This window comes from Manis pentadactyla, chromosome 9, assembly GCF_030020395.1.
Source record: "Manis pentadactyla isolate mManPen7 chromosome 9, mManPen7.hap1, whole genome shotgun sequence".
Taxonomy (NCBI): Eukaryota; Metazoa; Chordata; class Mammalia; order Pholidota; family Manidae; genus Manis; species Manis pentadactyla.
Genome location: NC_080027.1, coordinates 42,100,581 through 42,126,782, shown reverse-complemented (window position 1 = coordinate 42,126,782; position 26,202 = coordinate 42,100,581). Strand labels below are relative to the sequence as shown.

The 26,202-nt window shown below is 45.2% G+C and overlaps 3 protein-coding genes across 5 annotated transcripts in view; 1 reads left to right on the top strand and 2 right to left on the bottom strand.

Moving 5' to 3' along the window:
* Positions 1 to 19,517, bottom strand: part of ART1 (ADP-ribosyltransferase 1) — a 32,788-nt gene extending 13,271 nt beyond the window's left edge. The window contains exon 1 of the mRNA XM_036904220.2: positions 19,435 to 19,517. The gene's annotated coding sequence lies outside the window, so the exon portion shown is untranslated. The remainder of the gene's footprint in view (positions 1 to 19,434) is intronic.
* Positions 19,518 to 21,150: 1,633 nt separating this feature from the next.
* On the top strand, positions 21,151 to 24,449 carry ART5 (ADP-ribosyltransferase 5). Of its 3 annotated transcripts, none has more exons than XM_036904224.2 (5): positions 21,151 to 21,332; positions 21,517 to 21,748; positions 22,656 to 23,175; positions 23,973 to 24,005; positions 24,095 to 24,449. In XM_036904224.2, exons 2-5 carry the CDS (start codon positions 21,689 to 21,691, stop codon positions 24,196 to 24,198), a joined length of 717 nt encoding a protein of 238 aa, XP_036760119.2. In that variant the 5' UTR covers positions 21,151 to 21,332; positions 21,517 to 21,688; the 3' UTR covers positions 24,199 to 24,449. The 3 variants fall into 3 exon arrangements, with proteins under 3 accessions (XP_036760119.2, XP_057363236.1, XP_036760118.2); XM_057507253.1 differs by having other exon boundaries at positions 22,656 to 23,413; XM_036904223.2 differs by having other exon boundaries at positions 21,192 to 21,332; positions 22,656 to 23,379.
* A 499-nt stretch (positions 24,450 to 24,948) lies between these two features.
* The window catches only part of XNDC1N (XRCC1 N-terminal domain containing 1, N-terminal like), a 36,141-nt gene continuing 34,887 nt past the window's right edge, over positions 24,949 to 26,202 (bottom strand). The window contains exon 23 of the mRNA XM_036904228.2: positions 24,949 to 25,464. Within this exon, the coding sequence (XP_036760123.2) occupies positions 25,073 to 25,464 (392 nt within the window). The 3' untranslated portion in view covers positions 24,949 to 25,072. The remainder of the gene's footprint in view (positions 25,465 to 26,202) is intronic.

Here is a 26,202-nt window from a genome sequence, read left to right as displayed (position 1 = left end):
TTTTTTTTTAAGAACATCATGTTTACTAGGTTCCCCCCATTCACCAAGTCCCCCACACATACCCCTTCACAGTCACTGTCCATCAGCATAGTAAGATGCTGTAAAATCACTACTTGTCCTCTCTGTGTTGCACAGCCCTCCCCGTGCACCCCCAACACTATATATGCTAATTGTAATGCCCCCTTTCTTTTTTTCCCGCCCTTATCCCTCCCTTCCCACCCGTCCTCCCCAGTACCTTTCCCTTTGGTAACTGTTAGTCCATACTTCGGTTCTGTGAGTCCGCTGCTATTTTGTTCCTTCAGATTTTTTCTTTGTTCTTATGCTCCACATATGAGTGAAATCATTTGGTACTTGTCTTTCTCCGCCTGGCTTATTTCACTGAGCATAATACCCTCTAGATCCATCCATGTTGTTGCAAATGGTAGGATTTGTTTTTTTCTTATGGCTGAGTAATATTCCATTGTGTATATGTACCACATCTTCTTTATCCATTCATCTACTGATGGGCATTTAGGTTGCTTCCATATCTTGGCTTTTGTAAATAGTGCTGCGATAAACATAGGGGTGCATCTGTCTTTTTCAAATTGGACTGCTGCATTCTTGGGGTAAATTCCTAGAAGTGGAATTCCTGGGTCAAATGGTATTTCTATTTTGAGCATTTTGAGGAACCTCCATACTGCTTTCCACAATGGTTGAACTAATTTACATTCCCACCAGCAGTGTAGGAGGGTTTCCCTTTCTCCACAACCTCGCCAACATTTGTTGTTGCTTGTCTTTTGGATGGTAGCCATCCTTACTGGTGTGAGATGATATCTCATTGCGGTTTCAATTTGCATTTCTCTGGTGACTAGCGATGTGGAGCATCTTTTCATGTGTCTGTTGGTCATCTGGATTTCTTCTTTAGAAAACTGTCTATTCAGCTCCTCTGCCCATTTTTTAATTGGATTATTTGCCTTTTGTTTGTTGAGGTGTGTGAGCTCTTTATATATTTTGGATGTCAACCCTTTATTGGATTTGTCATTTATGAATATATTCTCCCATATTGTAGGATATCTTTTTGTTCTATTGATGATGTCCTTTGCTGTACAGAAGCTTTTCAGCTTGATATAGTCCCATTTGTTCATTTTTGCATTTGTTTCCCTTGCCCTGGGAGATATGAACAAGAAGAGGTCACTCATGTTTATGTCCAAGAGATTTTTGCCTATGTTTTTTTCTAAGAGTTTTATGGTTTCATGACTTACATTCAAGTCTTTGATCCATTTCGAATTTACTTTTGTGTATGGGGTTAGACAGTGATCCAGTTTCATTCTCTTACATGTAGCTGTCCAGTTTTGCCAGCACCATCTGTTGAAGAGACTGTCATTTCCCCATTGTATATCCATGGCCCCTTTATCGAATATTAGTTGACCATATATGTTTGGGTTAATGTTTGGAGTCTCTATTCTGTTCCATTGGTCTGTGGCTCTGTTCTTGTGCCAGTACCAAATTGTCTTGATTACTGTGGCTTTGTAGTAGAGCTTGAAGTTGGGGAGTGAGATCCCCCCCACTTTATTCTTCCTTCTCAGGATTGCTTTAGCTATTCGGGGTCTTTGGTGTTTCCATATGAATTTTTGAACTATTTGTTCCAGTTCATTGAAGAATGCTGTTGGTAGTTTGATAGGGATGCATCGAATCTGTATATTGCTTTGGGCAGGATGGCCATTTTGACGATATTAATTCTTCCTAGCCAGGAGCATGGGATGAGTTTCCATTTATTAGTGACCTCTTTAATTTCTCTTAAGAGTGTCTTATAGTTTTCAGGGTATAGGTCTTTCACTTCCTTGGTTAAGTTTATTCCTAGGTATTTTATTATTTTTGATGCTATTGTGAATGGAATTGTCTTCCTGATTTCTCTTTCTATTAGTTTATTGTTAGTGTATAGGAAAGCCACAGATTTCTGTGTGTTAATTTTGTATCCTGCAACTTTGCTAAATTCCGATATTAGCTCTAATAGTTTCGGAGTGGAGTCTTTAGGGTTTTTTTATGTACAATATCATGTCATCTGCAAACAGTGACAGTTTGATGACTTCTTCACCGATCTGGATTCCTTATATTTCTTTGTTTTGTCTGATTGCCGTGGCTAGGATCTCCAGTACTATGTTGAATAACAGTGGGGAGAGTGGGTATCCCTGTCTTGTTCCCAATTGCAGAGGAAAAGCTTTTAGCTTCTTGCTGTTCAGTATGATGTTGGCTGTAGGTTTATCATATATGGCCTTTATTATGTTGAGGTACTTGCCCTCTATACCCATTTTGTTGAGCGTTTTTATCATGAATGGATGTTGAATTTTGTTGAATGCTTTTCGGCATCTATGGAGATGATCATGTGGTTTTTGTCCTTCTTTTTGTTGATGTGGTGGATGATGTTGATGGATTTTAATGTTGTACCATCCTTGCATCCCTGGGATGAATCCCACTTGGTCATGGTGTATGATCCTCTTGATGTATTTTTGAATTCGGTTTGCTAATATTTTGTTGAGTATTTTTGAATCTACGTTCATCAGGGATATTGGTCTGTAGTTTTCTTTTTTGGTGGGGTCTTTGCCTGGTTTTGGTATTAGGGTGATGTTGGCTTCATAGAATGAGTTTGGGAGTATTCCCTTCTCTTCTATTTTTTGGAAAACTTAAAGGAGAATGGGTATTATGTCTTCTCTGTATGTCTGATAAAATTCTGAGAGAAATCCATCTGGCCCTGGGGTTTTGTTCTTGGGTAGTTTTTTGATTACTGATTCAATTTCATTGCTGGTAATTGGTCTGTTTAGATTTTCTGTTTCTTCGTAGGTCAGTCTTGGAAGGTTGTATTTTTCTAGGAGGTTGTCCATTTCTCCTAGGTTTTCCAGCTTGTTAGCATATAGGTTTTCATAGTAGTCTCTAATAATTGTTTGTATTTCTGTGGCGTCCGTCATGATGTTTCCTTTCTCGTTTCTGATTCTGTTGATGTGTGTTGATTCTCTTTTTCTCTTAATAAGTCTGGCTAGAGGCTTATCTATTTTGTTTATTTTCTTGAAGAACCAGCTCTTGGTTTCATTGATTTTTCTATTGTTTTATTCTTCTCCATTTTTTTATTTTTTCTCTGACCTTTATTATGTCCCTCCTTCTGCTGACCTTAGGCCTCATTTGTTCTTCTTTTTCCAATTTTGATAATTTGACATTAGACTATTCTTTTGGGTTGTTCTTCCTTCTTTAAATATGCGTGGATTGCTATATGCTTTCCTCTTAAGACTGTTTTCACTGTGTCCCACAGAAGTTGGGGCTTTGTGTTGTTGTTGTCATTTGTTTCCATATATTGCTGGATCTCCATTTTAATTTGGTTGTTGATCCATTGACTATTTAGGAGCGTGTTGTTAAGCCTCCATGTGTTTGTGAGCCTTTTTGCTTTCTTTGTACAGTTTATTTCTAGTTTTATACCTTTGTGGTCTGAAAAGTTGGTTGGTAGTATTTCAATCTTTTTAAATTTACTGAGGCTCTTTTTGTGGCCTAGTATGTGGTCTATTCTGGAGAATATTCCATGTGCACTTGAGAAGAATGTGTATGCTGTTGCTTCTGGATGTAGAGTCCTATAGATGTCTGTTAGGTCCATCTTGTTGTTCAGTGCCTCTGTATCCTTACTTATTTTCTGTCTGGTGGATCTATCCTTTGGAGTGAGTGGTATGTTGACGTCTCCTCAAGTGAATGCATTGCATTCTATTTCCTCCTTTAATTCTTGTTAGTATTTTTTCACATATGTTGGTGCTCCTGTATTGGGTGTATATATATTTATAATGTTTATATCCTCTTGTTAGACTGAGCCCTTTATCATTATGTAATGTCCTTCTTTATCTCTTGTTACTTTCCTTGTTTTGAAGTCTATTTTGTCTGATACTAGTACTGCAACCCCTGCTTTTTTCTCCCTGCTGTTTGCGTGGAATATCTTTTTCCATCCCTTGACTTTTAGTCTGTGCATGTCTTTGGGTTTGAGGTGAGTCTCTTGTAAGCATCATATAGATGTGTCTTGCTTTTTTATCCATTCTGTTACTCTGTGTCTTTTGATTGGTGCATTCAGTCCATTTACATTTAGGGTTATTATTGAAAGACATGTACTTATTGCCATTGCATGCTTTAAGTTTGTGGTTACCAAAGGTTCAAGGTTAGCTTGTTTACTATCTTACTGTCTAACTTAACTCGCTTATTGAGCTATTATAAACACTGTTTGATGATTCTTTATTTCTCTCCCTTCTTGTTCCTCCTCTTCCATTCTTCATATGTTGGGTGTTTTTTTCTGTGCTGTTTTTAGGAGTTCTCCCATCTAGAGCAGTCCCTCCAAAATACCCTGTAGAGGTGATTTGTAGGAGGCAAATTCCCTCAACTTTTGCTTGTTTGGGAATTGTTTAATCCCTCCTTCGTATTTAAATGATAATCATGCTGGATACAGTAACCTTGGTTCAAGGCCCTTCTGTTTCATTGCATTAACTATATCATGCCATTCTCTTCTAGCCTGTAAGGTTTCTGTTGAGAAGTCTGATGATAGCCTGATGGGTTTTCCTTTGTAGGTGACCTTTTTACTCTCTCTGACTGCCTTTAATACTCTGTCCTTGTCCTTGATCTTTGCCATTTTAATTATTATGTGTATTGGTGTTGTCCTGTTTGGGTCCCTTCTGTTGGGAGTTCTGTGTGCTTCCATGGTCTGAGCAACTATTTCCTCCCCCAGTTTGGGGAAGTTTTCAGCAATTATTTCTTCAAAGACACTTTCTATCCCTTTTTCTCTCTCTTCTTCTGGTACCCCTGTAATGTGGATATTGTTCTTTTTGGATCCATCACACATTTCTCTTAATATTGTTTCATTTCTGGAGATCCTTTAATATCTCTCTGCATCAGCTTCTATGTGTTCCTGTTCTCTGGTTTCTTTTCCATTAATGGCGTCTTGCATCCCATCCATTCTGCTTTTAAGTCCTTCCAGGGTTTGTTTTATTTCTTGAGTCTTCCTCTGTACTTGCTCCTTTAGCTCTTACATATTTCTCTCCATCTCCGTCAGCATGTTTATGATTTTTATTTTGAATTCTTTTTCAGGGAGACTGGTTAGGTCTATCTTTGTAGATCCTCTCTCAGGGGTTGTCTGGACTCTTTTGGACTGGACTAAATTTTTCCTGCCTTTTAATGGTGATAGCAGTGGCTGTAGGTAGTTTGCAGGTGTGTCAGCTTGGAGAAGAAAGTCCTTTCCTGCTTGCTGGATGCCTTGCCCTTCTGCGCTGCCTGTGTTGTTTACCCGCACTCCTGGAGCAGCCACCAGGTTAGTCCCCTAAGCTGCTGTGGGCGGGGGCTCTGTCAGAGTGCGCAGAGCCCTGCGGGGATTGGCAGGCATGCTGGGTGCACTCCTCCGTGATAGCGGCGCCCTTGCTGGGCATCTGTGTGCTGGCAGCGGCCTTTGGGTTTGGCCCGGGTGGCTGTGTGTTGGGTTGGGATTCCAGTCCACTACTGGGAGCACAGTTGGTCCTCCTCCGCCACTGCTGGCTCCTGCAGGCCACTCCTGGGCCCCTCTGGTGCCGCCTCCACCGGCACGCGTGGACTACACTTGGGCCCCTCTGGCGCCACTGCAGGTGCCTGGGGCCTCTCCCGGGCCCCTCTGGCACCGCAGTGGCCTGCATGTGAGGGCCACACTGGGGCCTCTCAGTCACCACTGCGGTGGGTTCGCACGGGCCACTCCCAGTCCCCTCTGGTGCCACCGCCCCTGGCACGCGCTGCCGCTCTCCCACTACTGGGCCGGTGTGTTGTGGTCCACACCAGTTGCGGGAACAACTGGCAGGCTGCTTAATGCCTTCAGGGGCTTCAGAGCTGCGCTGCCCCCCAGGAGATTAGGGCGCCTAAAGTTCCCTGGCATTCCCAGCTGCTGGCTAAGTGTGCCGGACGACTTCATTCATCTGTGGGTTCTCTGTCTCTTTAAGACTTTCAAAAAGCACTCACTTTTCTTTCATCTCAGGGGCCCCAGTTGCGGGGACCTGCCTGCAGGTTTTGCTTTTCTGTTTCTCTAATATCCAGCACTCCATGCACTGTGTGTCTGTGCTCCAGGTGCAGATTTCTAGAGCTGGTTGTTTAGCAGTCCTGGGCTTTCACTCCCTCCTCGTTCTGACTCCTTTCTTCCTGCCAGGTTCTGGGGTTGGGGGGTGTTCGGGTCCCACCGGGCCGCAGCTTGTATCTTACCCCCTTTGTGTGATGTTGAGTTCTCGCAGATGTAGATGTAGCCTGGCTGTTGTACTGTATCCGCTGGTGTCTCTTTTAGGAATAGTTGTATTTATTGTATTTTCATAAATATATATGTTTTTGGGAGGAGATTTCCACTGAACTACTCACGCTGCCATCTTGGCTGAGCCCCTGTGTTTAGGTTTTATTGTCATTTTTTTTTCAAAAAGAAAATGGAACAAGATTTCATATTATATATACATGTATACCTTGTTCATTATAATGACAGCATTGGAATTTCACAGTATAGTCAGACCATAGTTCATTCACCATTTTCTTATTGATGGACACTTATGTTTTCTCCTTATTTTTTGACATTACTCATAATACTGCAGTGAACCATCATTGTATATATATATACCCTCATCTACTTGTGCACATATTTTTATAGGAAAGGCATCAAGAAGTAAGATGATATTTAAAGGATATAAATATTGTTTATTTTGATAGGATTGCCAAATTGCCATCCAAAAGGCACCAGTTTGCCCTCCCACCAGCAAGAATGAGCACGCACTCTTCTCTACATCTTTGCCAATGCTGGATAATATTATCTCTTTTTAACGTTCATTTAACTGGTGGGCACAAATGATACCTACTTTGAAATTTATATCTCTGCTCACTAATAAGATCAATCATGACCTTAATGTTTAATATTTTAAAACTTTAATTTTCCTAAATGTCATACATTTTCATTTTTCAAAATTTAAATAGTCCAAAAGGCATACAGTGAAAAGACTTTCTTTCACTAATGCCAGAGGCAACCAATGTTCCTCCCAAAGATACTCTCTGCACATAACAAGCAAATTCATAGATATTTCTTTTCCTTCTTTCACACAAGTGGTAATACAGTTAGTGTCTCGTTATCTTTAGGAATCTAATGAAAGCTGAAACCTCTCTGAAATGGATATATGCACCTTCACCCAAATGTTAAATTTCAGGTGTTTTTGTTCCTGTCCCCAATCTCACCCAGGTGAAGCATCCCTGCTCCATAATCCCCTTTGGTTCTTGGGGAGGCCTACGTTTTGTTGGTTCAGTGACTGACTGTAAGACACTGGGTTCTTTGTGTCTGTAATTTTGAGTCTCCAAATCTATAATTGCCCAAATATAGTTTAAACTGAAGTGTGACCTTCTCTGGGCAATAAGGTTAGCAACAGTTTTTATCAAATTCAACATGTCCCTGTTTTTATCAAATTCAGCATGTCCCAAACAACTCATTATCTTCTCTCCCTCAAAACCTTACTCATTTATTCAACAAAAAATTATTGAGCATCAGGATTGACTGTCACACACCGAGGAGAAAATTATGAACAGCAACACCTACAGCAAAACACATATCCTTGCTTCTTTAAGGTCTTTTGAGGTGGAGATGGAGTTGGAGTAATTTCAAGTAGCACGTGATGCATGTTACAAAAGAAAGAAAAAGAGCCCAGTGGAACACTTGTACCAGGAATGGGGCTTAAATGAAGAGCTGACCAGAGGAGGTACAGAGTATATAGAACTGAAAATGGCATCACATTATGTTATAAAGCATGAGACACCTCCCTTCACTTCCAGGATAGACCGCTAATGGGCAGAGTATGTGGCAGCAAAATCTACTGGATCCTTTGTCTGGGGTCTCTTGGAATCCACCAAAAGGCTTCTATAATAGATCCTCTTTTTCTTGTGGAGAATCAAGTCTATGAGTTCAAGTAGGGCTTTCCTCACTAGCACACCCCCAAGGGGCGAGCACAAGACCCAGAACTGGTGCTGTAATTCCCTGGCTGTTGTGACTGGCTCATGGATGGACACATGACCCAGGCAAGGCCAATCAGGGTCTTCCTTGAGATTTGATATATGGATGCTGTACAAAAGAGTGTGTGCCAGACACTGTTGATTCCCCAACCCATATCCCCTCAGCTTGTGTTCAAGTCCACATGCAGGAAAGTTCTCACGCATGCTGACAGTTTCCCACTTCTAGTGTTCCATATATTTCTGTATCCAAGGCTTTCTTCATTACCCTGGGAGCTTGTTCAGGGCAGCCCAGAAGTGCAGATTTAATGTTCCCAAGGACAACCCCCAACCAATGAGGGATGGCAGTCAGATGTCCTATCTTACAGCAGGTCCTCAGTGGGGTTCAGCCCCAGTTGACCACAGTGGTCACAATGTGCTCATTAACACACCTTTTTTGGTCTTCTCTTTTCTCTCACTTTGCCACGCCCTCATGTGTACTTCCTGGGATCACCTTACAAATAAGCTTAGTACACCTGAGTCCTTGTCTCTGGGTCTTCTTTTGGGGAAACCCAAATCAAGAGAGAGGTTTTTCTCTTTGGATCACAAACCATCAGATGTGGCCCAGAACTGTTGCCATGGCCTGGACCCCTTAATGAGCACGTGGAGAGCAGCCCTGAACCCAGCCTGCAACCAGGAGGTGCTTGTCTGAGGCAGACCAGCAGCCTGTAACAGAGCTGCCCAGGCAAGCCCACTTTAGCCAGTCTGTAGTCCACCTGAAGACCCATGAGCATGAGAACAAATGCTTGCTTGCCACTGAGATTTTGTGGCACACAGCAAAATGGTTATGCAGTGAAAACTAATTTGGCCAACTTATTTTTCAGTGCCCTGTTTCTGTCCTTCAGAGACAAGGCAATAAAAGAGATAGGTGAGAGGCTTAGGATAGGGAAAGAATTGTGAAGTCAGCCTGACAACATTGAATCATTTGGCCTAAGGTATCGGTAGTAAGAATGGGCTCAGAGTTACTAGTTAGAATTTACTAGACAGTCTGATGGGATATAGGGGATGGGACAGAGGGAGAAATCAAGGATGACACTCAAGTTTCCATTCTCTAGGAGGGAAACACAGAGGAGCAGAGTAGACTTTAAAAGCTCATCTTGCACATCTTAGCACATAGTAGGTGCTCAATTAAAAATATATTGAATGGATGATTAGATTTAATGGGGAAATGGTGAGTTCAGTTTGGCACATGTGGACTCTGCAGGGGCAGATGTCTGGGAGGTAGCAATTGGACAATAGGAAGAGATATTTGAGAGTCATAGGTGTTTTGAAGTCAGGGAAGAGATGAGATCCCCAGGGAGAGGAAAGAGAGGTCTGAGGAACAAAGAGAGAGCTGCATGAAGCCAAAGTGTGGGTGGTGTGGGATACCCCTTGGTTTTCTAGAGGCTCTTCACTTCTGGCCCTTGGGTCCCATGAGATACCATGATATCCTTGGGATAAATTTCTCTTCAGTCGAACGGGAGGGGCGGAAGATGGCGGCATGAGTAGAGCAGCGGAAATCTCCTCCCAAAACCACATATATCTATGAAAATATAACAAAGACAACCCTTCCTAGAATAAAGACCAGAGGACACAGGACAATATCCAGACCACATCCGCACCTGAGAGAACCCAGCGCCTCGCGAAGGGGGTAAGATACAAGCCCCGGCCCCGCGGGAGCCGAGCGCCCCTCCCTCCAACTCACGGCAGGAGAAGAATAGGCAGAGCGGGAGGGAGACGGAGCACAGGACTGCCGAGCACCCAGCCCCAGCCATCCGGGCCAGAGTGCAGGGCCCTGGATACTAGGAAAACAGGGCAGCAATAACAGTGAGTGGGCACTGGAGGCCGGGTGTCGGAGGACATAAGAAAAGCGCACGACCATTTTTTTTTTCCGCTGTTTTGTTTTGGCGAGCACTTTCTGGAAGTCTTAAAGGGATAGGGACCCCAATACTAGGGAAACAGGGCAGCAAGACCAGTGAGCAGATGCCTGAGGCTGGCGCCGGAGAATAAAGAAAAATGAGCGGCCACCCCTTTTTTTTTTTTTTTTTGTGGTCGTTTTGTTTTGGCAGGTGCTTTTTGGAAGTCTTAAAGGGGCAGGGCAGGACACTTAATCCAGAGGTAGGGAATCCGGGGATCTCTGGGCACCCTAACCCCTGGGCTGCAGGGAGCAGGGAGGCCCCTTACGGAGATAAATAGCCTCCCAGTCGCCCCCACGCCAACGCGACTCCACCACTTTGGAGCAGAGGCCTGAACCAGGCCACGCCTACAGCAACAGTGGAGATAAACTTCATAGCAGTCGGGCAGGAAGCAGAAACCCTGTCTGCGTGCAGCTGCCCAGCACAAGCCACTAGAGGTCGCTGTTCTCCCAGGAGAGGAGGGCCACAAACCAACAAGAAGGGAAGTTCTTCCAGCCGTCACTTGTCCCAGCTCTGCAAACTATTCCTATCACCACGAAAAGGCAAAGCTACAGGCAGACAAAGATCACAGAGACAACACCAGAGAATGAGACAGACCTAACCAGTCTTCCTGACAAAGAATTCAAAATAAGAATCATAAACATGCTGACAGAGATGCAGAGAAATACGCAAGAGAAATGGGATGAAGTCCGGAGGGAGAACACAGATGCCAGAAAGGAGATCGCAGAAATGAAACAAACTCTGGAAGGGTTTATAAGCAGAATGGATAGAATGCAAGAGGCCATTGATGGAATTGAAACCAGAGAACAGGAACGCATAGAAGCTGACACAGAGAGAGATAAAAGGATCTCCAGGAATGAAACAAAGTTAAGAAAACTGTGTGACCAATCCAAAAGGAACAATATCCATATTATAGGGGTTCCAGAAGAAGAAGAGAGAGGAAAAGAGATGGAAAGTATCTTAGAAGAAATAATTGCTGAAAACTTCCCCAAACTAGGGGAGGAAATAATCGAACAGACCACGGAAATACACAGAACCCCCAACAGAAAGGATCCAAGGAGGACAACACCAAGACACATAATAATTAAAATGGCAAAGATCAAGGACAAAGAAAGAGTTTTAAAGGCAGCTAGAGAGAAAAAGGTCACCTATAAAGGAAAACCCATCAGGCTAACATCAGACTTCTCGACAGAAACCCTACAGGCCAGAAGAGAATGGCATGATATATTTAATACAATGAAACAGAAGGGCCTTGAACCAAGGATACTGTATCCAGCACGACTATCATTCAAGTATGACGGTGGGATTAAACAATTCCCAGGCAAACAAAAGCTGAGGGAATTTACTTCCCACAAACCACCTCTACAGAACATCTTACAGGGACTGCTCTAGATGGGAGCACTCCTAGAAAGAGCACAGTACAAAACACCCAACATATGAAGAATCAAGGAGGAGGAATAAGAAGGGAGAGAAGAAAAGGATCTCCAGACAGTGTATATAACAGCTCAATAAGCGAGGTAAGTTAGGCAGTAAGATACTAAAGAGGATAACCTTGAACCTTTGGTATCCACGAATTTAAAGCCTGCAATGGCAATAAGTACATATCTTTCAATAGTCACCCTAAATGTTAATGGGCTGAATGCACCAATCAAAAGACATAGAGTAATAGAATGGATAAAAAAGCAAGACCCATCTATATGCTGCTTACAAGAAACTCACCTCAAACCCAAAGACATGTACAGACTAAAAGTCAAGGGATGGAAAAACATATTTCAAGCAAACAACAGCGAGAAGAAAGCAGGGGTTGCAGTACTAGTATCAGACAAAATAGACTTCGAAACAAAGAAAGTAACAAGAGATAAAGAAGGACACTACATAATGATAAAGGACTCAGTCCAACAAGAGGATATAACCATTATAAATATATATGCACCCAACACAGGAGCACCAGCATATGTGAAACAAATACTAACAGAACTAAAGGGGGAAATAGACTGCAATGCATTCATTCTAGGAGACTTCAACACCCCACTCACCCCAAAGGATAGATCCACTGGGCAAAAAATAAGTAAGGACACAGAGGCACTGAACAACACAGTAGAGCAGATGGACCTAATAGACATCTATAGAACTCTACATCCAAAAGCAGCGGGATATACATTCTTCTCAAGTGCACATGGAACATTCTCCAGAATAGACCACATACTAGGCCACAAAAAGAGCCTCAGAAAATTCCAAAAGATTGAAATCCTACCAACCAACTTTTCAGACCACAAAGGCATAAAACTAGAAATAAACTGTACAAAGAAAGCAAAGAGGCTCACAAACACATGGAGGCTTAACAACACGCTCCTAAATAATCAATGGATCAATGGCCAAATCAAAATGGAGATCCAGCAATATATGGAAACAAATGACAACAACAACACTAAGCCCCAACTTCTGTGGGACGCAGCAAAAGCAGTCTTAAGAGGAAAGTATATAGCAATCCAAGCATATTTAAAAAAGGAAGAACAATCCCAAATGAATGGTCTAATGTCACAATTATCGAAATTGGAAAAAGAAGAACAGATGAGGCCTAAGGTCAGCAGAAGGAGGGACATAATAAAGATCAGAGAAGAAATAAATAAAATTGAGAAGAATAAAACAATAGCAAAAATCAATGAAACCAAGAGCTGGTTCTTCGAGAAAATAAACAAAATAGATAAGCCTCTAGCCAGACTTATTAAGAAGAAAAGAGAGTCAACACAAATCAACAGTATCAGAAACGAGAAAGGAAAAATCACGACGGACCCCACGGAAATGCAAAGAATTATTGGAGAATACTATGAAAACCTATATGCTAACAAGCTGGGAAACCTAGGAGAAATGGACAACTTCCTAGAAAAATATAATCTTCCAAGATTGACCCAGGAAGAAACAGAAAATCTAAACAGACCAATTACCAGCAACGAAATTGAAGCGGTAATCAAAAAACTACCAAAGAACAAAACCCCCGGCCAGATGGATTTACCTCGGAATTTTATCAGACATACAGGGAAGACATAATATCCATTCTCCTTAAAGTTTTCCAAAAAATAGAGGAGGGGATACTCCCAAACTCATTCTATGAAGCTAACATCACCCTAATACCAAAACCAGGCAAAGACCCCACCAAAAAAGAAAACTACAGACCAATATCCCTGATGAACGTAGATGCAAAAATACTCAACAAAATATTAGCAAACCGAATTCAAAAATACATCAAAAGGATCATACACCATGACCAAGTGGGATTCATCCCAGGGATGCAAGGATGGTACAACATTCGAAAATCCATCAACATCATCCACCACATCAACAAAAAGAAAGACAAAAACCACATGATCATCTCCATAGATGCTGAAAAAGCATTTGACAAAGTTCAACATCCATTCATGATAAAAACTCTCAGCAAAATGGGAATAGAGGGCAAGTACCTCAACATAATAAAGGCCATCTATGATAAACCCACAGCCAACATTATATTGAACAGTGAGAAGCTGAAAGCATTTCCTCTGAGATCGGGAACTAGACAGGGATGCCCACTCTCCCCACTGTTATTTAACATAGTACTGGAGGTCCTAGCCACGGCAATCAGACAAAACAAAGAAATACAAGGAATCCAGATTGGTAAAGAAGAAGTGAAACTGTCACTATTTGCAGATGACATGATACTGTACATAAAAAACCCTAAAGACTCCACCCCAAAAAGTACTAGAACTGATATCGGAGTACAGCAAAGTTTCAGGATACAAAATCAACACACAGAAATCTGTGGCTTTCCTATACACTAACAATGAACCAACAGAAAGAGAAATCAGGAAAACAACTCCATTCACAATTGCATCAAAAAAAATAAAATACCTAGGAATAAACCTAACCAAAGAAGTGAAAGACTTATACTCTGAAAACTACAAGTCACTCTTAAGAGAAATTAAAGGGGACACTAACAGGTGGAAACTCATCCCATGCTCGTGGCTAGGAAGAATTAATATCGTCAAAATGGCCATCCTGCCCAAAGCAATATACAGATTTGATGCAATCCCTATGAAACTACCAGCAACATTCTTCAATGAACTGGAACAAATAATTCAAAAATTCATATGGAAACACCAAAGACCCCGAATAGCCAAAGCATTCCGGAGAAAGAAGAATAAAGTAGGGGGGATCTCACTCCCCAACTTCAAGCTCTACTATAAAGCCATAGTAATCAAGACAATTTGGTACTGGCACAAGAGCAGAGCCACAGACCAATGGAACAGACTAGAGAATCCAGACATTAACCCAGACATATATGGTCAATTAGTATTTGATAAAGGAGCCATGGACATACGATGGCAAAATGACAGTCTCTTCAACAGGTGGTGCTGGCAAAACTGGACAGCTACATGTAGGAGAATGAAACTGGACCATTGTCTAACCCCATATACAAAAGTAAACTCAAAATGGATCAAAGACCTGAATGTAAGTCATGAAACCATTAAACTCTTGGAAGAAAACATAGGCAAAAACCTCTTAGACATAAACATGAGTGACCTCTTCTTGAACATATCTCCCCGGGCAAGGAAAACAACAGCAAAAATGAATAAGTGGGAGTATATTAAGCTGAAAAGCTTCTGTACAGCAAAAGACACCATCAATAGAACAAAAAGGAACCCTACAGTATGGTAGAATATATTTGAAAATGACACATCCGATAAAGGCTTGATGTCCAGAATATATAGAGCTCACATGCCTCAACAAACAAAAAACAAATAACCCAATTAAAAAATGGGCAGAGGAACTGAACAGACAGTTCTCCAAAAAAGAAATACAGATGGCCAACAGACACATGAACAGATGCTCCACATCGCTAATTATCAGAGAAATGCAAATTAAAACTACAATGAGGTATCACGTCACACCAGTAAGGATGGCTGCCATCCAAAAGACAGAGAACAACAAATGTTGGCGAGGCTGTGGAGAAAGGGGAACCCTCCTACACTGCTGGTGGGAATGTAAGTTAGTTCAACCTTTGTGGAATGCAGTATGGAGGTACATCAAAATGCTCAAAACAGACCTACCGTTTGACCCAGGAATTGCACTCCTAGGAATTTGCCCTAAGAATGCAGCAATCAAGTATGAGAAAGATCAGTGCATCCCTATGTTTATCGCAGCACTATTTACAATAGCCAAGAATTGGAAGCAACCTAAATGTCCATCGATAGATGAATGGATAAAGATGTGGTACATATACACAATGGAATACTATTCAGCCATAAGAAAAGGGCAAATCCAACCATTTGCAGCAACATGGATGGAGCTGCAGGGTATTATGCTCAGTGAAAAAAGCCAAGCAGAGAAAGAGAAATACCAAATGATTTCACTTATCTGTGGAATATAAGAACAAAGGAAAAACTGAAAGAACAAAACAGCAGCAGAATCACAGAACTCAAGAATGGACTAACAGGTACCAAAGGGAAAGGGACTGGGGAGGATGGGTGGGTAGGGAGGGATAAGGGGGGGAGAAGTAGGGGGGTATTAAGATTAGCATGCATGGGGGGGTAGGAGAAAAGGGAGGGCTGTACAACACAGAGAAGGCAAGTAGTGATTCTACAACATTTTGCTATGCTGATGGACAGTGACTGTAAAGGGGTTTATAGGGGGGACCTGGTATAGGGGAGAGCCTAGTAAACATAATATTTGTCATGTAAGTGTAGATTAGTGATACCAAAAAAAAAAAAAGGGCAGTTCCTGTTTGGTAACCTCCAATGAGTTCTACACAAGAGTATAAAGGGCATATGAAAGTGTAGGCAAAGGGTCTGTTTGTGTTTATACAGAGGATCAAAGCCTAATTGGCTACCCTGAAAATGAACTAAGATACGATATGAAAAAGAACTTCCAACATCCGCACTCTCTGGAAGACTCATGCCAGAAGATGATCATCAAAAAACCCCAACAAAGATCCACGCACTGCTACAGGTGTAGATGCACTCATCCCACCAGTTCCTGGACTTGCCATGGCAATGAAGAAGGAGATATCTAAGCTGGCCTGTGCATACAGTAAAACAACAAATTGGACTGGATCTATACTGTTGGAACTCAACGAAGAATTAGGAGAAGTGCAAATTGTAGCGCTCCAAAATCTTACAACTACAGACTATTTACTGTTAAAAGAACATAAGGGATGTGAACATTCCCCAGGAATGGGTTGTTTTAATTTGTCTGATTTCTCTCAGACTGTTCAAGTTCAGTTGGACAATATCCACCATATCATAGATAAGTTTTCACAAATGCCTAAGTTGCCTAACTGGTTTTCTTGGTTTCACTGGAGATGGCTGGTAATTACAGGTATGCTTTGGTTATGTAACTATACTCCTATTATGTTAATGTGTGTGCGCAATTTAAGTAGTAGCTTAAAACCTATGCATGCTGAAGTTACTCTACAAGAAGATATGTCAAAGAAATAATCAATCTTCCCATGTTTTCTTCCGCCTGCTACTTCAATAGCTTTTCTTCTTCCTTCCTAATTACAACATTTAAATAGAATTCGTGCCTCATATCAAATTTACCGAGTATCATAATTCTTCCAAGTGGTAAAGATACCTCAAGACAAATGCTGGGCATAGAAGCCACAGGGCATAAATATGCAAAGAAATAAAAGGCTAACCATTTCAAACAATAAGGCTTCTCTCTCACTTACCAACTTTACATTTTCCTGTATGGCCCCGGAAGATGACTGGTTAGCCAGAGACGGGTAAGATTCCTCAAGGGAGGAACAACCTAAGGCAGGCACAGTCGCAGGGGGGTCATCAGGTGAGAGATTGGGGATCAACAGAGGTGAGGCTTAGAACCTCACCCCCGCTGTTCTGAGAGAAATCTTCTGCATATTTGGATGTTTTCTTGCCCTTGTCTAGCCTGGATTAACACATAGTCTACAGGCACACACCTGATCATCTACATTTGCTCTCTTACAACACTAAACTATGTTTTCTACCTTTATCTTTTATCTACCTACCACTTCAGCATTTTATTAAAAATAATAATAAAGAGAGAAATGTGTTATCCACATATAAATCAAGTATAAAAATCAAATGAGTATTCATATTTGAACTGAGTGTTTATAGTTCATAATGCATGAGCAAAACAGAAGGTTTCTGTGATGGCTGCCCTTGTACTGTTCACCATGTAAGAACTTATTCACTGTGTAAGAATTTGTTCTCCATGTAAGAACTTGTTTGTTATGCCTCAGAAGATTGGAGACTGATGAAAATTAGGCTTGGGGTGGATTAATGATTGTGCATTGAGCATTGACTCCCCTATACAGAATTTTATTGTTGTTAACAACCATTTGATCAATAAATATGAGAGATGCCCTCACAAAAAGAAAAAAAAAAGTACACACTTCCAATGGTAAAATAATAAGTAACCGGGATGTAATGAATATAGTCAAGATATTGTAACAGCTTGGTATGGTGATAGCTGGTACCTAGAATTGTCATGTATATAAATGTTGAATCACTATGTTGTACACCTGAGACTAATGTAATGTAATACTGTGTGTCAACTACCCTTCAATTAAAAAAAAAAACACCAACTTCTTGGCAAATGCAAATTAAAAGAAATTGAAAATGATATTACTGATAAGAGGTCAAATTTAATTTAAAAAAATGAAATGAAAAAAAAAATTTATCTTCAGTCTTCATCTTGCTAAGGGTGGTTCCCATTACCTTGCCATCAGAAGATTCTTACGTAATATACCATCCCTGTTACTCACCCAGTTATCCAAGATTGTCACCTGTGTAGCCATTCATCCAGTCATTCATCAAACACTAAATTAGTTCCCAACTACTGCTGGCCACAATAAGAGTCCATCCCAGATGCTCCTTCCGTTTCCTCATCCCCTTACCCCCTGCCATAGCTCAGGTTTGCCCTGCCTCCTCTCTGATCTCCCAGCCTCCACAGTTACCCTTGCCAATCTGCCCTCCACAGACCAGGAGAGCAGTGTTCCTAAGACACAGCCAGTCATGTAGCTTTACCAGCCTGAAAACCCTCTGAGCCAAACCTGACTGGATGAAACATCTCAAAATACAGAGTGAAAATGCGGAGACAAAAATTATAAAGGAATTGATGAGAACATATCAACAAAACCTCCCCTCCACACCCTCAGGACAGAGTCCAGCCTTCTCTGCTGGCATTGAAGGTCCTCTGGGATCTGGCCCTCCATGACCTCTTCAGCCTTGGTCCCCAGGACCCCCTGCTTGGTTTCTATAATACAGAACAAAGTTCCAGGAGAAGCCGCACTGCTTCTCTCCCTGTGGCTGTACTCACATTGCCATCTGCTGGGGATACCCTTCTCTTGCTACCCACTCTTCAAGGCTAAGCTTAGAAGTCACCTCCTCCAGGAAGCCCTTTTACTCCTCTGGGCTCAGAAATCACCCTGTTTTCCTCTGTGCTGTCCTCATCACACTATGCTGCCCTCGTGTGTTTGTCTTCCTTCCTGGCCTGTGAGTTCCTTGAGGACATTTGGGGCATTAATGGTGGAGTTTTAGGAGTCATTAGGAAAAGTTCATGGAATATTCTATCTTAGTCTGCTCAGGCTTCTAACAAAATACCATAGAATGGGTAACTTATAAACAACAAACATCCAGGCATAACCCATCCTGTGTCCCCAGATCTCAGCCTTGGGCCAGGCACAGGTGAGGCCTCCTGGAACGTTTGCTGAGAGACTGAGAAGCTTTCCAGGTGCAGCTAACAAAATAGACCACTGCAGAGCAGGTAGATTGATGATTTTGGTGACCAGGTTTGGGGGGGAAATGGGATGGGGCCAGAGTGATGGGCAGGGCATGGGAGGCCAAAAGTGGAGAGACTGGGCAGCCCCTCTTCAGATCCCAGTTGCCCTTCTGTCTTTCCTCTCATCCTGCTCAGGGCACTTCTTATGTGTCAGTTTCCCCTCATCCAGGCCTCTGCAGAACAACCTTCCCCAGGAGTCCCCAAATTTCCCAGTGGCCCTAGTACATCTAAGTGTCCCAAACCTCTCCATCAAAGGTGCTGAATGTTTGCATTCCCCCCACCCCCACCCCAGTTCATATGTTGAAATCTTAATGCCTGATGTGATGGTGTTAGAAAGTGGGCCTTTGGGAGATGATTAGTTCAGAGGGTGGCGCCCTTACGGATGGGAGTACTGATCTTATGAAAGAAACCACTCAAAGCTCCCCAGCCCCTTCCACCACATGAGGACACTGAGAAGGTGCCATCTGTGAGCCAGGAAAAGGACCCTCACCAGACCACACTGGCACCCTGATCTCAGACTTCCAGACTCCAAAACTGGGAGAAACAAATGTTTGTTGTTTATAAGTTACCCATTCTGTGGTATTTTGTTAGAAGCCTGAGCAGACTAAGATAGAATAGTCCATGAACTTTTCCTAATGACTCCTAAAACTCCACCATTAATGCCCCAAATTTACCCTTAAAAAAAGCTTTTCCTGTCCAGCACCCAGGAAGAGGGTGGTGTGCCCCTTACCTAGGCCTTCTCCAGGGTGGGAAAGCTGGTCTTGGTCTCCTGAGATGGCCACCAGGGGAGGGGAAGGCAGGTTTCTCCTTTATATTGTCAGTCCTCCACCCCTGTACCCACACAGCTGCTCAGAAATGTGATACTCCCCCATCTATTTCTGGATGTCTCCTAGGCTCAGGGACACCAGCCTCTGCCCAGTCCACCGTGGGCCAGCTCTCTTCCCAGAAAGAAGGGAATCCCTGAAGCTAGAGAGCAGATGGGCTGAAGTACTGGGGATCTGGGCTGGAGCAACTGCCTTCCCACTGGGTTTAGTCCTGTGCTCAGAATCCCTGGCTTCAGAGAGTATCTCCTTACATTTTGTTCCTTTCACATGAGGACAGATTCCTGGATGAAGGAGGCTGAGTCTGGGTCCCAAGTCCAGCACTGATTTGCCTTGTGATCCTGGATGACTTCCTGCTTCACTCAGGACCCTGTTCAATGAATTGATTTCACTCAGTTTCTTGGGACCTTTCTTGGGGATCCAGGTCTTAGGATAGGAGAAGAAATTCCCCAAAGTCAGAGGGTAGGGAGAGGACAAAGCCATGATTCCAGTAGAGCTGGTCCCAGGGACTGTCCCAGCAGACCGAGCTGTCCCAGACGGTATCTTCTGTTCCAGCAACTTCAAATGCTTGGTGCCTTCCAGCGAGAGAGGCGGGCAGGCTATGTAGACAAGATGCTAACAATAAAGATAAAAAATAGAGTGACTCCTGATTTTCTAATCTGGAAGAGTTTTGGGGTGGTCAGTTTCATTGGAAGGGGGCAAAAGGGTGCATCTTGAAGATGAAGCTGTGTTTGCCTGACAAGCACTCTCATTTTTTGGGTTGCCACTCTTTCCACCTCCCTCTCCCCCCAAGCCTGGACATAGTTTGTCTTCCTTTTTAGTCTACAGAAAGGATTTTTGGAGAAGGCAGGATTCTAGGTGATTGAAATTATTTGGCTGGCAACCTGAGGGGACAGGGGAACAGGGATGGGGCTACATTACTGAGCCAGGCCAGGATGCAGGCCCTGGGGTTAAGTCTAACCTCCTGTGCTGGTAGCAGGCAGCATCTCTTAAATCCTAGCATTTGGGATCCCCAGCTCTTCTGGCCACTCTATGGGTGCAGGGCGGAGGCAGTAACCCTCCCACCCCCAGAAGCTCAGGCTGCCAGAAGGCTCTTCGCAGAGCTGCTTACTGACTGTTCAGCTGGTTCCTTCTCCCATTACCTCTGATTGGGCATCTGAAACTCAGAGCCAGGTTATTTATAGACTGACCCGCAGGAGGGAAAGGCTAGTGTTTATAAACATGGGATCACTGAGTCAAAGAGGTCCAGGAGGGGAGGTGGGAGGGGCCGGAGGAGGGGGTGGGGCTGGACCTTGAGGGTGTCAGACAGCGCCCTGCATCTGGTCCCACCCTACTGAAGGGAAAGGAGGTGGGGTGTTGCTCAGATGCTGGACCACCTGTGACCAAATGTATGGGCCATATGCAAATTGCATGCAAATCATGGAGTGTACAAGTGGTGGTCTCCTGGCAGGTGGGAACCTCCATGGGCTTCCTGGCCCATCGGTCTGGGGACAAGCTGGGCAGGGCCCATCTGAGGGAGAGGCCAGGGCTCACATGTCCGTTCTCCCAACCCGTCTTGCTCAGAGCCAAAGAGGGCCCTGGAGAGAGAACTCACAGTCCTTAGGAAGGGCCGTGAGCCCCTTAGCCCCTTCCCCCGCTCCTCCCGCTCCTCCCACCCCTGTTGCTGGGGAAGAGAGGTGTCGGGTTACCGCCTTGGGGTCTATAGTTAGCCGCGCGGGACTTTGTTTATCAGCAGGAGTCCGGGGACAGTGCTGCGCGGGCCCTAACCATCGGCACTCCTTCCTGCTTCGGCCTCCCCAGCGTCCAGGTGGGTTCCCGGCCAACTCTCCTCTCCAAATTATGGCTCCACCTGTACCATGGCCAAAAAAAAAAAAAGCCCCCAGGCAGAAGACTTGGGGGTGACCTGGAGTCTGGGGAGCGGAGACCTGGGGTTGTCCTGGGGGGGAGGGGGTTGGGGACAGTAAAATGAAAGGACCCGCCCCCTCCCTTAGGCCCGCCCCTGGCCTGGCCCACGCCCCGCCTGGGCCGCGTCCTGGAGCAGGGATCCCTCACACCATAGAAGAAGGGATCCAGGTCCCCGTCCCCCAATCCATCAAAGCCAAGGCTCCGCCACTGCTGGCCCCACCCTCACCCGGATCTCATCCTCCTAAGCCTGCCCCAGTGATGATGCTGGCGGCTGGGCTGATCGTTCTCAGCTGCTTCAGCCTCCACACCCTCAGGCAGGTAACTGGGGGAACAGTTGGGGCAGACCCTGAGGTGGACTGTGGGGCTGACTCCTCAAAATCTCTCCCAGAGACTCTTCTTTAGGATCCCAGTGTTCTTCCTCTTGGGAACCCCCATCCCTGCAGGGAGCCCCAAGTTCCCATGCCCTCTTGCACTCTTCACCCACTGGTCCTCCTGTGATTCTCCTTCCTTCACTCAGCCCTGCCTCCACCTTTCTCCCCACTTCCCATCTCCCCTCCCAGGCTTAGTTTAGGCAAACCCAGTGGGCTACCTGGGTATTGCCCTCCTGCTGCCCTCCCCCAGATCAGGTCTTGACCTCCCCACCCCCACCCAGGTTTGGGAACACAGACTTGTAAAGCAGGAGAGGACTTAGGAGTCTCAGAGCCGACCATGACTTGGTGTGGTGGCTGAGCACCTGGGTAAGAGGGAAAGATTGTCTGAGGGTGGGGATAGTGTCAGGTCACTGGACACAGGCTGTACATTTGCTGCATACTGAGTCTTAGAGCCAGAACAGTGCCTGCAAGTTATCTAGCCCCACTTCCCACCAAGTGCAGGGAACTCTTTGCTGACAAAATGACCCTTTTTAGGTTGTACAGAAATGAAGATCTATATACTATCCTCACAATAACCCTGTGAGGTTGGAAGTATCCTCAGTCTATAGGTGGAGAATCTGAAACCCAGAAAAGTTAAGAGACTTGCCAAGATCCCTCAGCTACTGGGTGGTGGGGGTCAGGATTTGAACCCATGTCTGTCTGACTCCAATGCCTGTGTTATTTAAGTCCTTGAGCTCTTGCCCAGATTGCATATACCAGATGGAAGTGAGATTCTGTTTCTAAACTGAGTTGCCACCAGGACCCCTGAACTTCCACTCTTTGCTGTGTGGCTTCTCTCTTCCTTACTTCCACAGGCCCAGGCTATTCCCATTCTGCCCCTGAGCCTGGCTCCAGACACCTTCGATGATGCCTATGTGGGCTGTTCAGAAGAGATGGAGGAGAAGGCAGCCCCTCTGCTAAAGGAGGAGATGGCCCACCATGCCCTGCTGCGGGAGTCCTGGGAGGCAGCCCAGGAGGCCTGGGAGCACAGGCATCGAGGGCTCACCCTGCCCCCTGGCTTCCAAGCCCATCACGGAATCGCCATCATGGTCTACACCAACTCATCTAACACTCTATACTGGGAGCTGAACCTGGCTGTGCGGTCTGGCGGTGGCTCCTGGGAGTTCTACATGAGGCACTTCCCTTTCAAGGCCCTACATTTCTACCTGACCCGGGCCCTGCAGCTGCTGCGGGGAGGCTGCAGCAGGGGACCTGGGGAGGTGGTGTTCCGAGGTGTGGGCACCCTTCACTTTGAACCCAAGAGGCTGGGGGATTCTGTCCGCTTGGGCCAGTTTGCCTCCAGCTCCCTGGATGAGGCAGTGGCCCGCAGATTCGGTAATGCCACCTTCTTCTCCCTAAGGACTTGCTTTGGGGCCCCTATCCAGGCCCTGTCTGTGTTTCCTGAGGAGCGTGAGGTGCTGATCCCCCCCCATGAAGTCTTCTTGGTCACCAAGTTCTCCCAGGATGGAGCCCAGAACCTAGTGACTCTCTGGAGCTATAACCAGACATGCAGCCACTTTAACTGCGCCTATCTGGGTGGTGAGCTGTGCATGAGGATAACAGAATGGGCACGGTGATTGAAATAAGCCAGAATGTCCCTCTACAATCTGCTGGGTGTTCAGGAGATCCACTTGGTTAATAGGGAGGATGAGGACTAGCAGTCAGATGGAGTTGTTTTCTGTGACTCAGTTTCTGCCAGTTCTTTGAAGGTCCTGTAAGTGTTTTCCACATCTTTGAATATTCTCAGATAATTCTGTTAATGTTCTCAAAAGCTTCCATCTGCTATCCAGGCTGATAGACCAAAAGAATCTGGTTAAGGGATTAATAAACAGAAAAGTAACAGAAGTGCTGCTTCAGACCTCAGGAGCCCTGGGCTTAATGGGGTTGACTGGACACCTGTGTGCTGTTCCCAGAGCTGAGTCAGGGACAGAATGCAGTGATTGGGGCCAGGGTGGGAGCAGAGATGGATAGGCAAACTGGGGCGACTTCCTGGGGAAAGGAAGAGGAAGAGAAGTCAGAAGTTTGCATTTAGGAGAAAGGCAAGATGGATTGAGAATGGGAATGGCCTGAGAAGGGAAGTTTGGGGTGTAGGGTCTGTCTACATGGAGGCCTCACCCTGCCATCTGTTGCAGGGGAGAAGAGGCAGGGCTGCATATCTGCACCAAGTGAGTATCCTCCTACCCCCTTCCCCACTTCAGTGGCTTCCCCTCACCCTGACTCTGCTGAACTTTCACCTTCTTTTCTTTCTCACCAGGAGGGCAGCTAGATTCATTCTCCACGGGGGCCTTCTCTCTGCATTCCTGGAAGATCCCGCTCTTGGCCCCTGGTGGGTTCCACCTCTCAAGGGCTGAGCCCTGAAAGTCCAATGCCTGCCACTTAGGACTCTTGGGAACTGGTGACGCACAGGAAGAAAGGGGGCTTCAAACAACCTTGAGGAGCAAGAATGTGGTTTCAAACCCAGCCCTAGAAGCCATCTCCCCAGCCAGGGTATGGGGGGATCTGAGGCACGGCAGGGTGGAGGGACCCCCGCTGTGTGAGGGGGACTCTCTGGGACAAGCAAGGGCAGTACTGTGATGGCCACTTGATTAAACAGGGTTGCAGTGTGGTGATGTCAAATTTCATGATTGGTCTATTTCATGAGACTAGACAGTCTGCCCTTTTTTCACCTTGCAGGACTTGGGAAATGAGACTAAAAAGAATGGCTTCTTGATCACCCCTAGAAATGGTCTCCTGTGTAGATCCCTGTCACACACCATAACTTGTAAACCCAGAAGCTTTAATGCCAGAGGTTCCTCACAGCCCTGAAGGCAGGAAGGAGGACAGGGGGGCTCCTTGGCCCATTTGGCAGATGAAGAATGCAAAGCCAAGGGAGGAAGTGACTCGCTCAAAGCCACAGAGTGAACACTGCAACCAGGCCCCCTGCCTCCCAGTCCAGAACCTTTCCACTACAGATTTGAAGCAACACCAAGTAGGATCCTATCCTGAGATAGCTGGGACCCCCAGAGCAGGCCATTTCCACTCTGCTCTGCTCCCAGAAAGGCCCATTTTTGGCATGGGAAGGTAGATTTCAAAACATTTAAAGACATTCTCACACCCTTTAGAGGCATCTGATGTCCAGAACAGAGATTTTATTGAGGCAAGGAAAGCGGCATAGGCTCCTTACAAAGTGACCTCCCGCTCACCTGTCTGTCTTGCTTTGCTCAGTAGCGGAAGAAGGGACTCTCCCACTGCATCAGGACTCCCCTTTGGATCCCAAATCTTCCCCCTGGGGCAGGTCCCCAGCCCCTTGTGATTCTTGCTCCCTGTGCACTAACACATGAGCTGGGGAGGAAGGGCCAGGCTCTCCAGAAGCTGGAGTCCCAGCCACACCAGCATCTTGAAGCCCAAATTCTGAAGGCTCCTGGGTCCCCACAGTCCCTGGCCCCATCAGCTCTGGGATCTCGGGGATCGGGGGCCCTAGCCTCTGGAAGCTATTGTGTACCCGGGTGATGTAGCGACTGAGGACGCTGGCACCGTCGGGGGGCCGGGGTGTCCCTCCCTCCGCCATAATCCGCCGCACACTGGCTACTTCACTTTGCAGTCGAGATACAGTCTTGGTCAGCTCTGTCAATCTGTTGCCCAAGTCTGGGGGTGGGGTATCAATAGGGAGATTGCTCAGATGATGAGTCTGCCCCTACCGCTTCCACCCTCAACAGAACCCCAGGGAACACAGTGCCAGAGGGTCCTGAGAGAGAAGAACTGGAGGAAGTGAGAGACGCGCTTGTGGGCTGGGGCTTCAGGTCAGCAGGCAGAGGCTGTGGTGAATGCTTCTGAGCAGGGGTGGGGTAGTAGTGAGCTTAGAAGATAGAAAGAAGGGAAGTCCTGTGGGCCAGAGGAGGGATCAGGAGTCATAGAGGGCTGGGAAAGTTTTGAATGGGTAGAGATTTGTAACTCCACCTGTGCCAGCCCTATTCCCAATCTACCTATCCTCAGGGCAGCTCGTTCCCATCGTCAGAGCCCACTTCAAATTCCACCTCCTCTTTCACCAACTTCTGGTACCCTATCCTGCCCTCTCATGAACTATTCAAAATGATAGGTTCTTTCTCTCCTTTGGGCTTCCACTGCAATTCATGTCTCTTAACTAAATGCTTTCTGCCCAGTAAGATGGTTTCTCTTCCTCTCCAGACTGAAAGTTTCCCACATGTCCCTGCTCTACACAGTGCCCACCTCCTGCCAAGAGGGCCCAGAACAAAGGGGATTTAGCAATGAATGATGGGTGAGTGAGTGAGTGAGATAAGAGAATAAATGAACGCACAAGTGAAAGCAGGGATGAAGGATTAAATGGAATGAATAGACTCAATGTCTGAGTGCAGGTTATGACTC

Coding starts and splice junctions, on each gene's coding strand:
- ART5 (XM_057507253.1), top strand. CDS start 21,689: ATGATGCTGGCGGCTGGGCTGATCGTTCTCAGCTGCTTCAGCCTCCAC. Junction 21,749..22,655: donor GCCTCCACACCCTCAGGCAG/GTAACTGGGGGA, acceptor TTACTTCCACAG/GCCCAGGCTATTCCCATTCT. Junction 24,006..24,094: donor GGGCTGCATATCTGCACCAA/GTGAGTATCCTC, acceptor CTTTCTCACCAG/GAGGGCAGCTAGATTCATTC.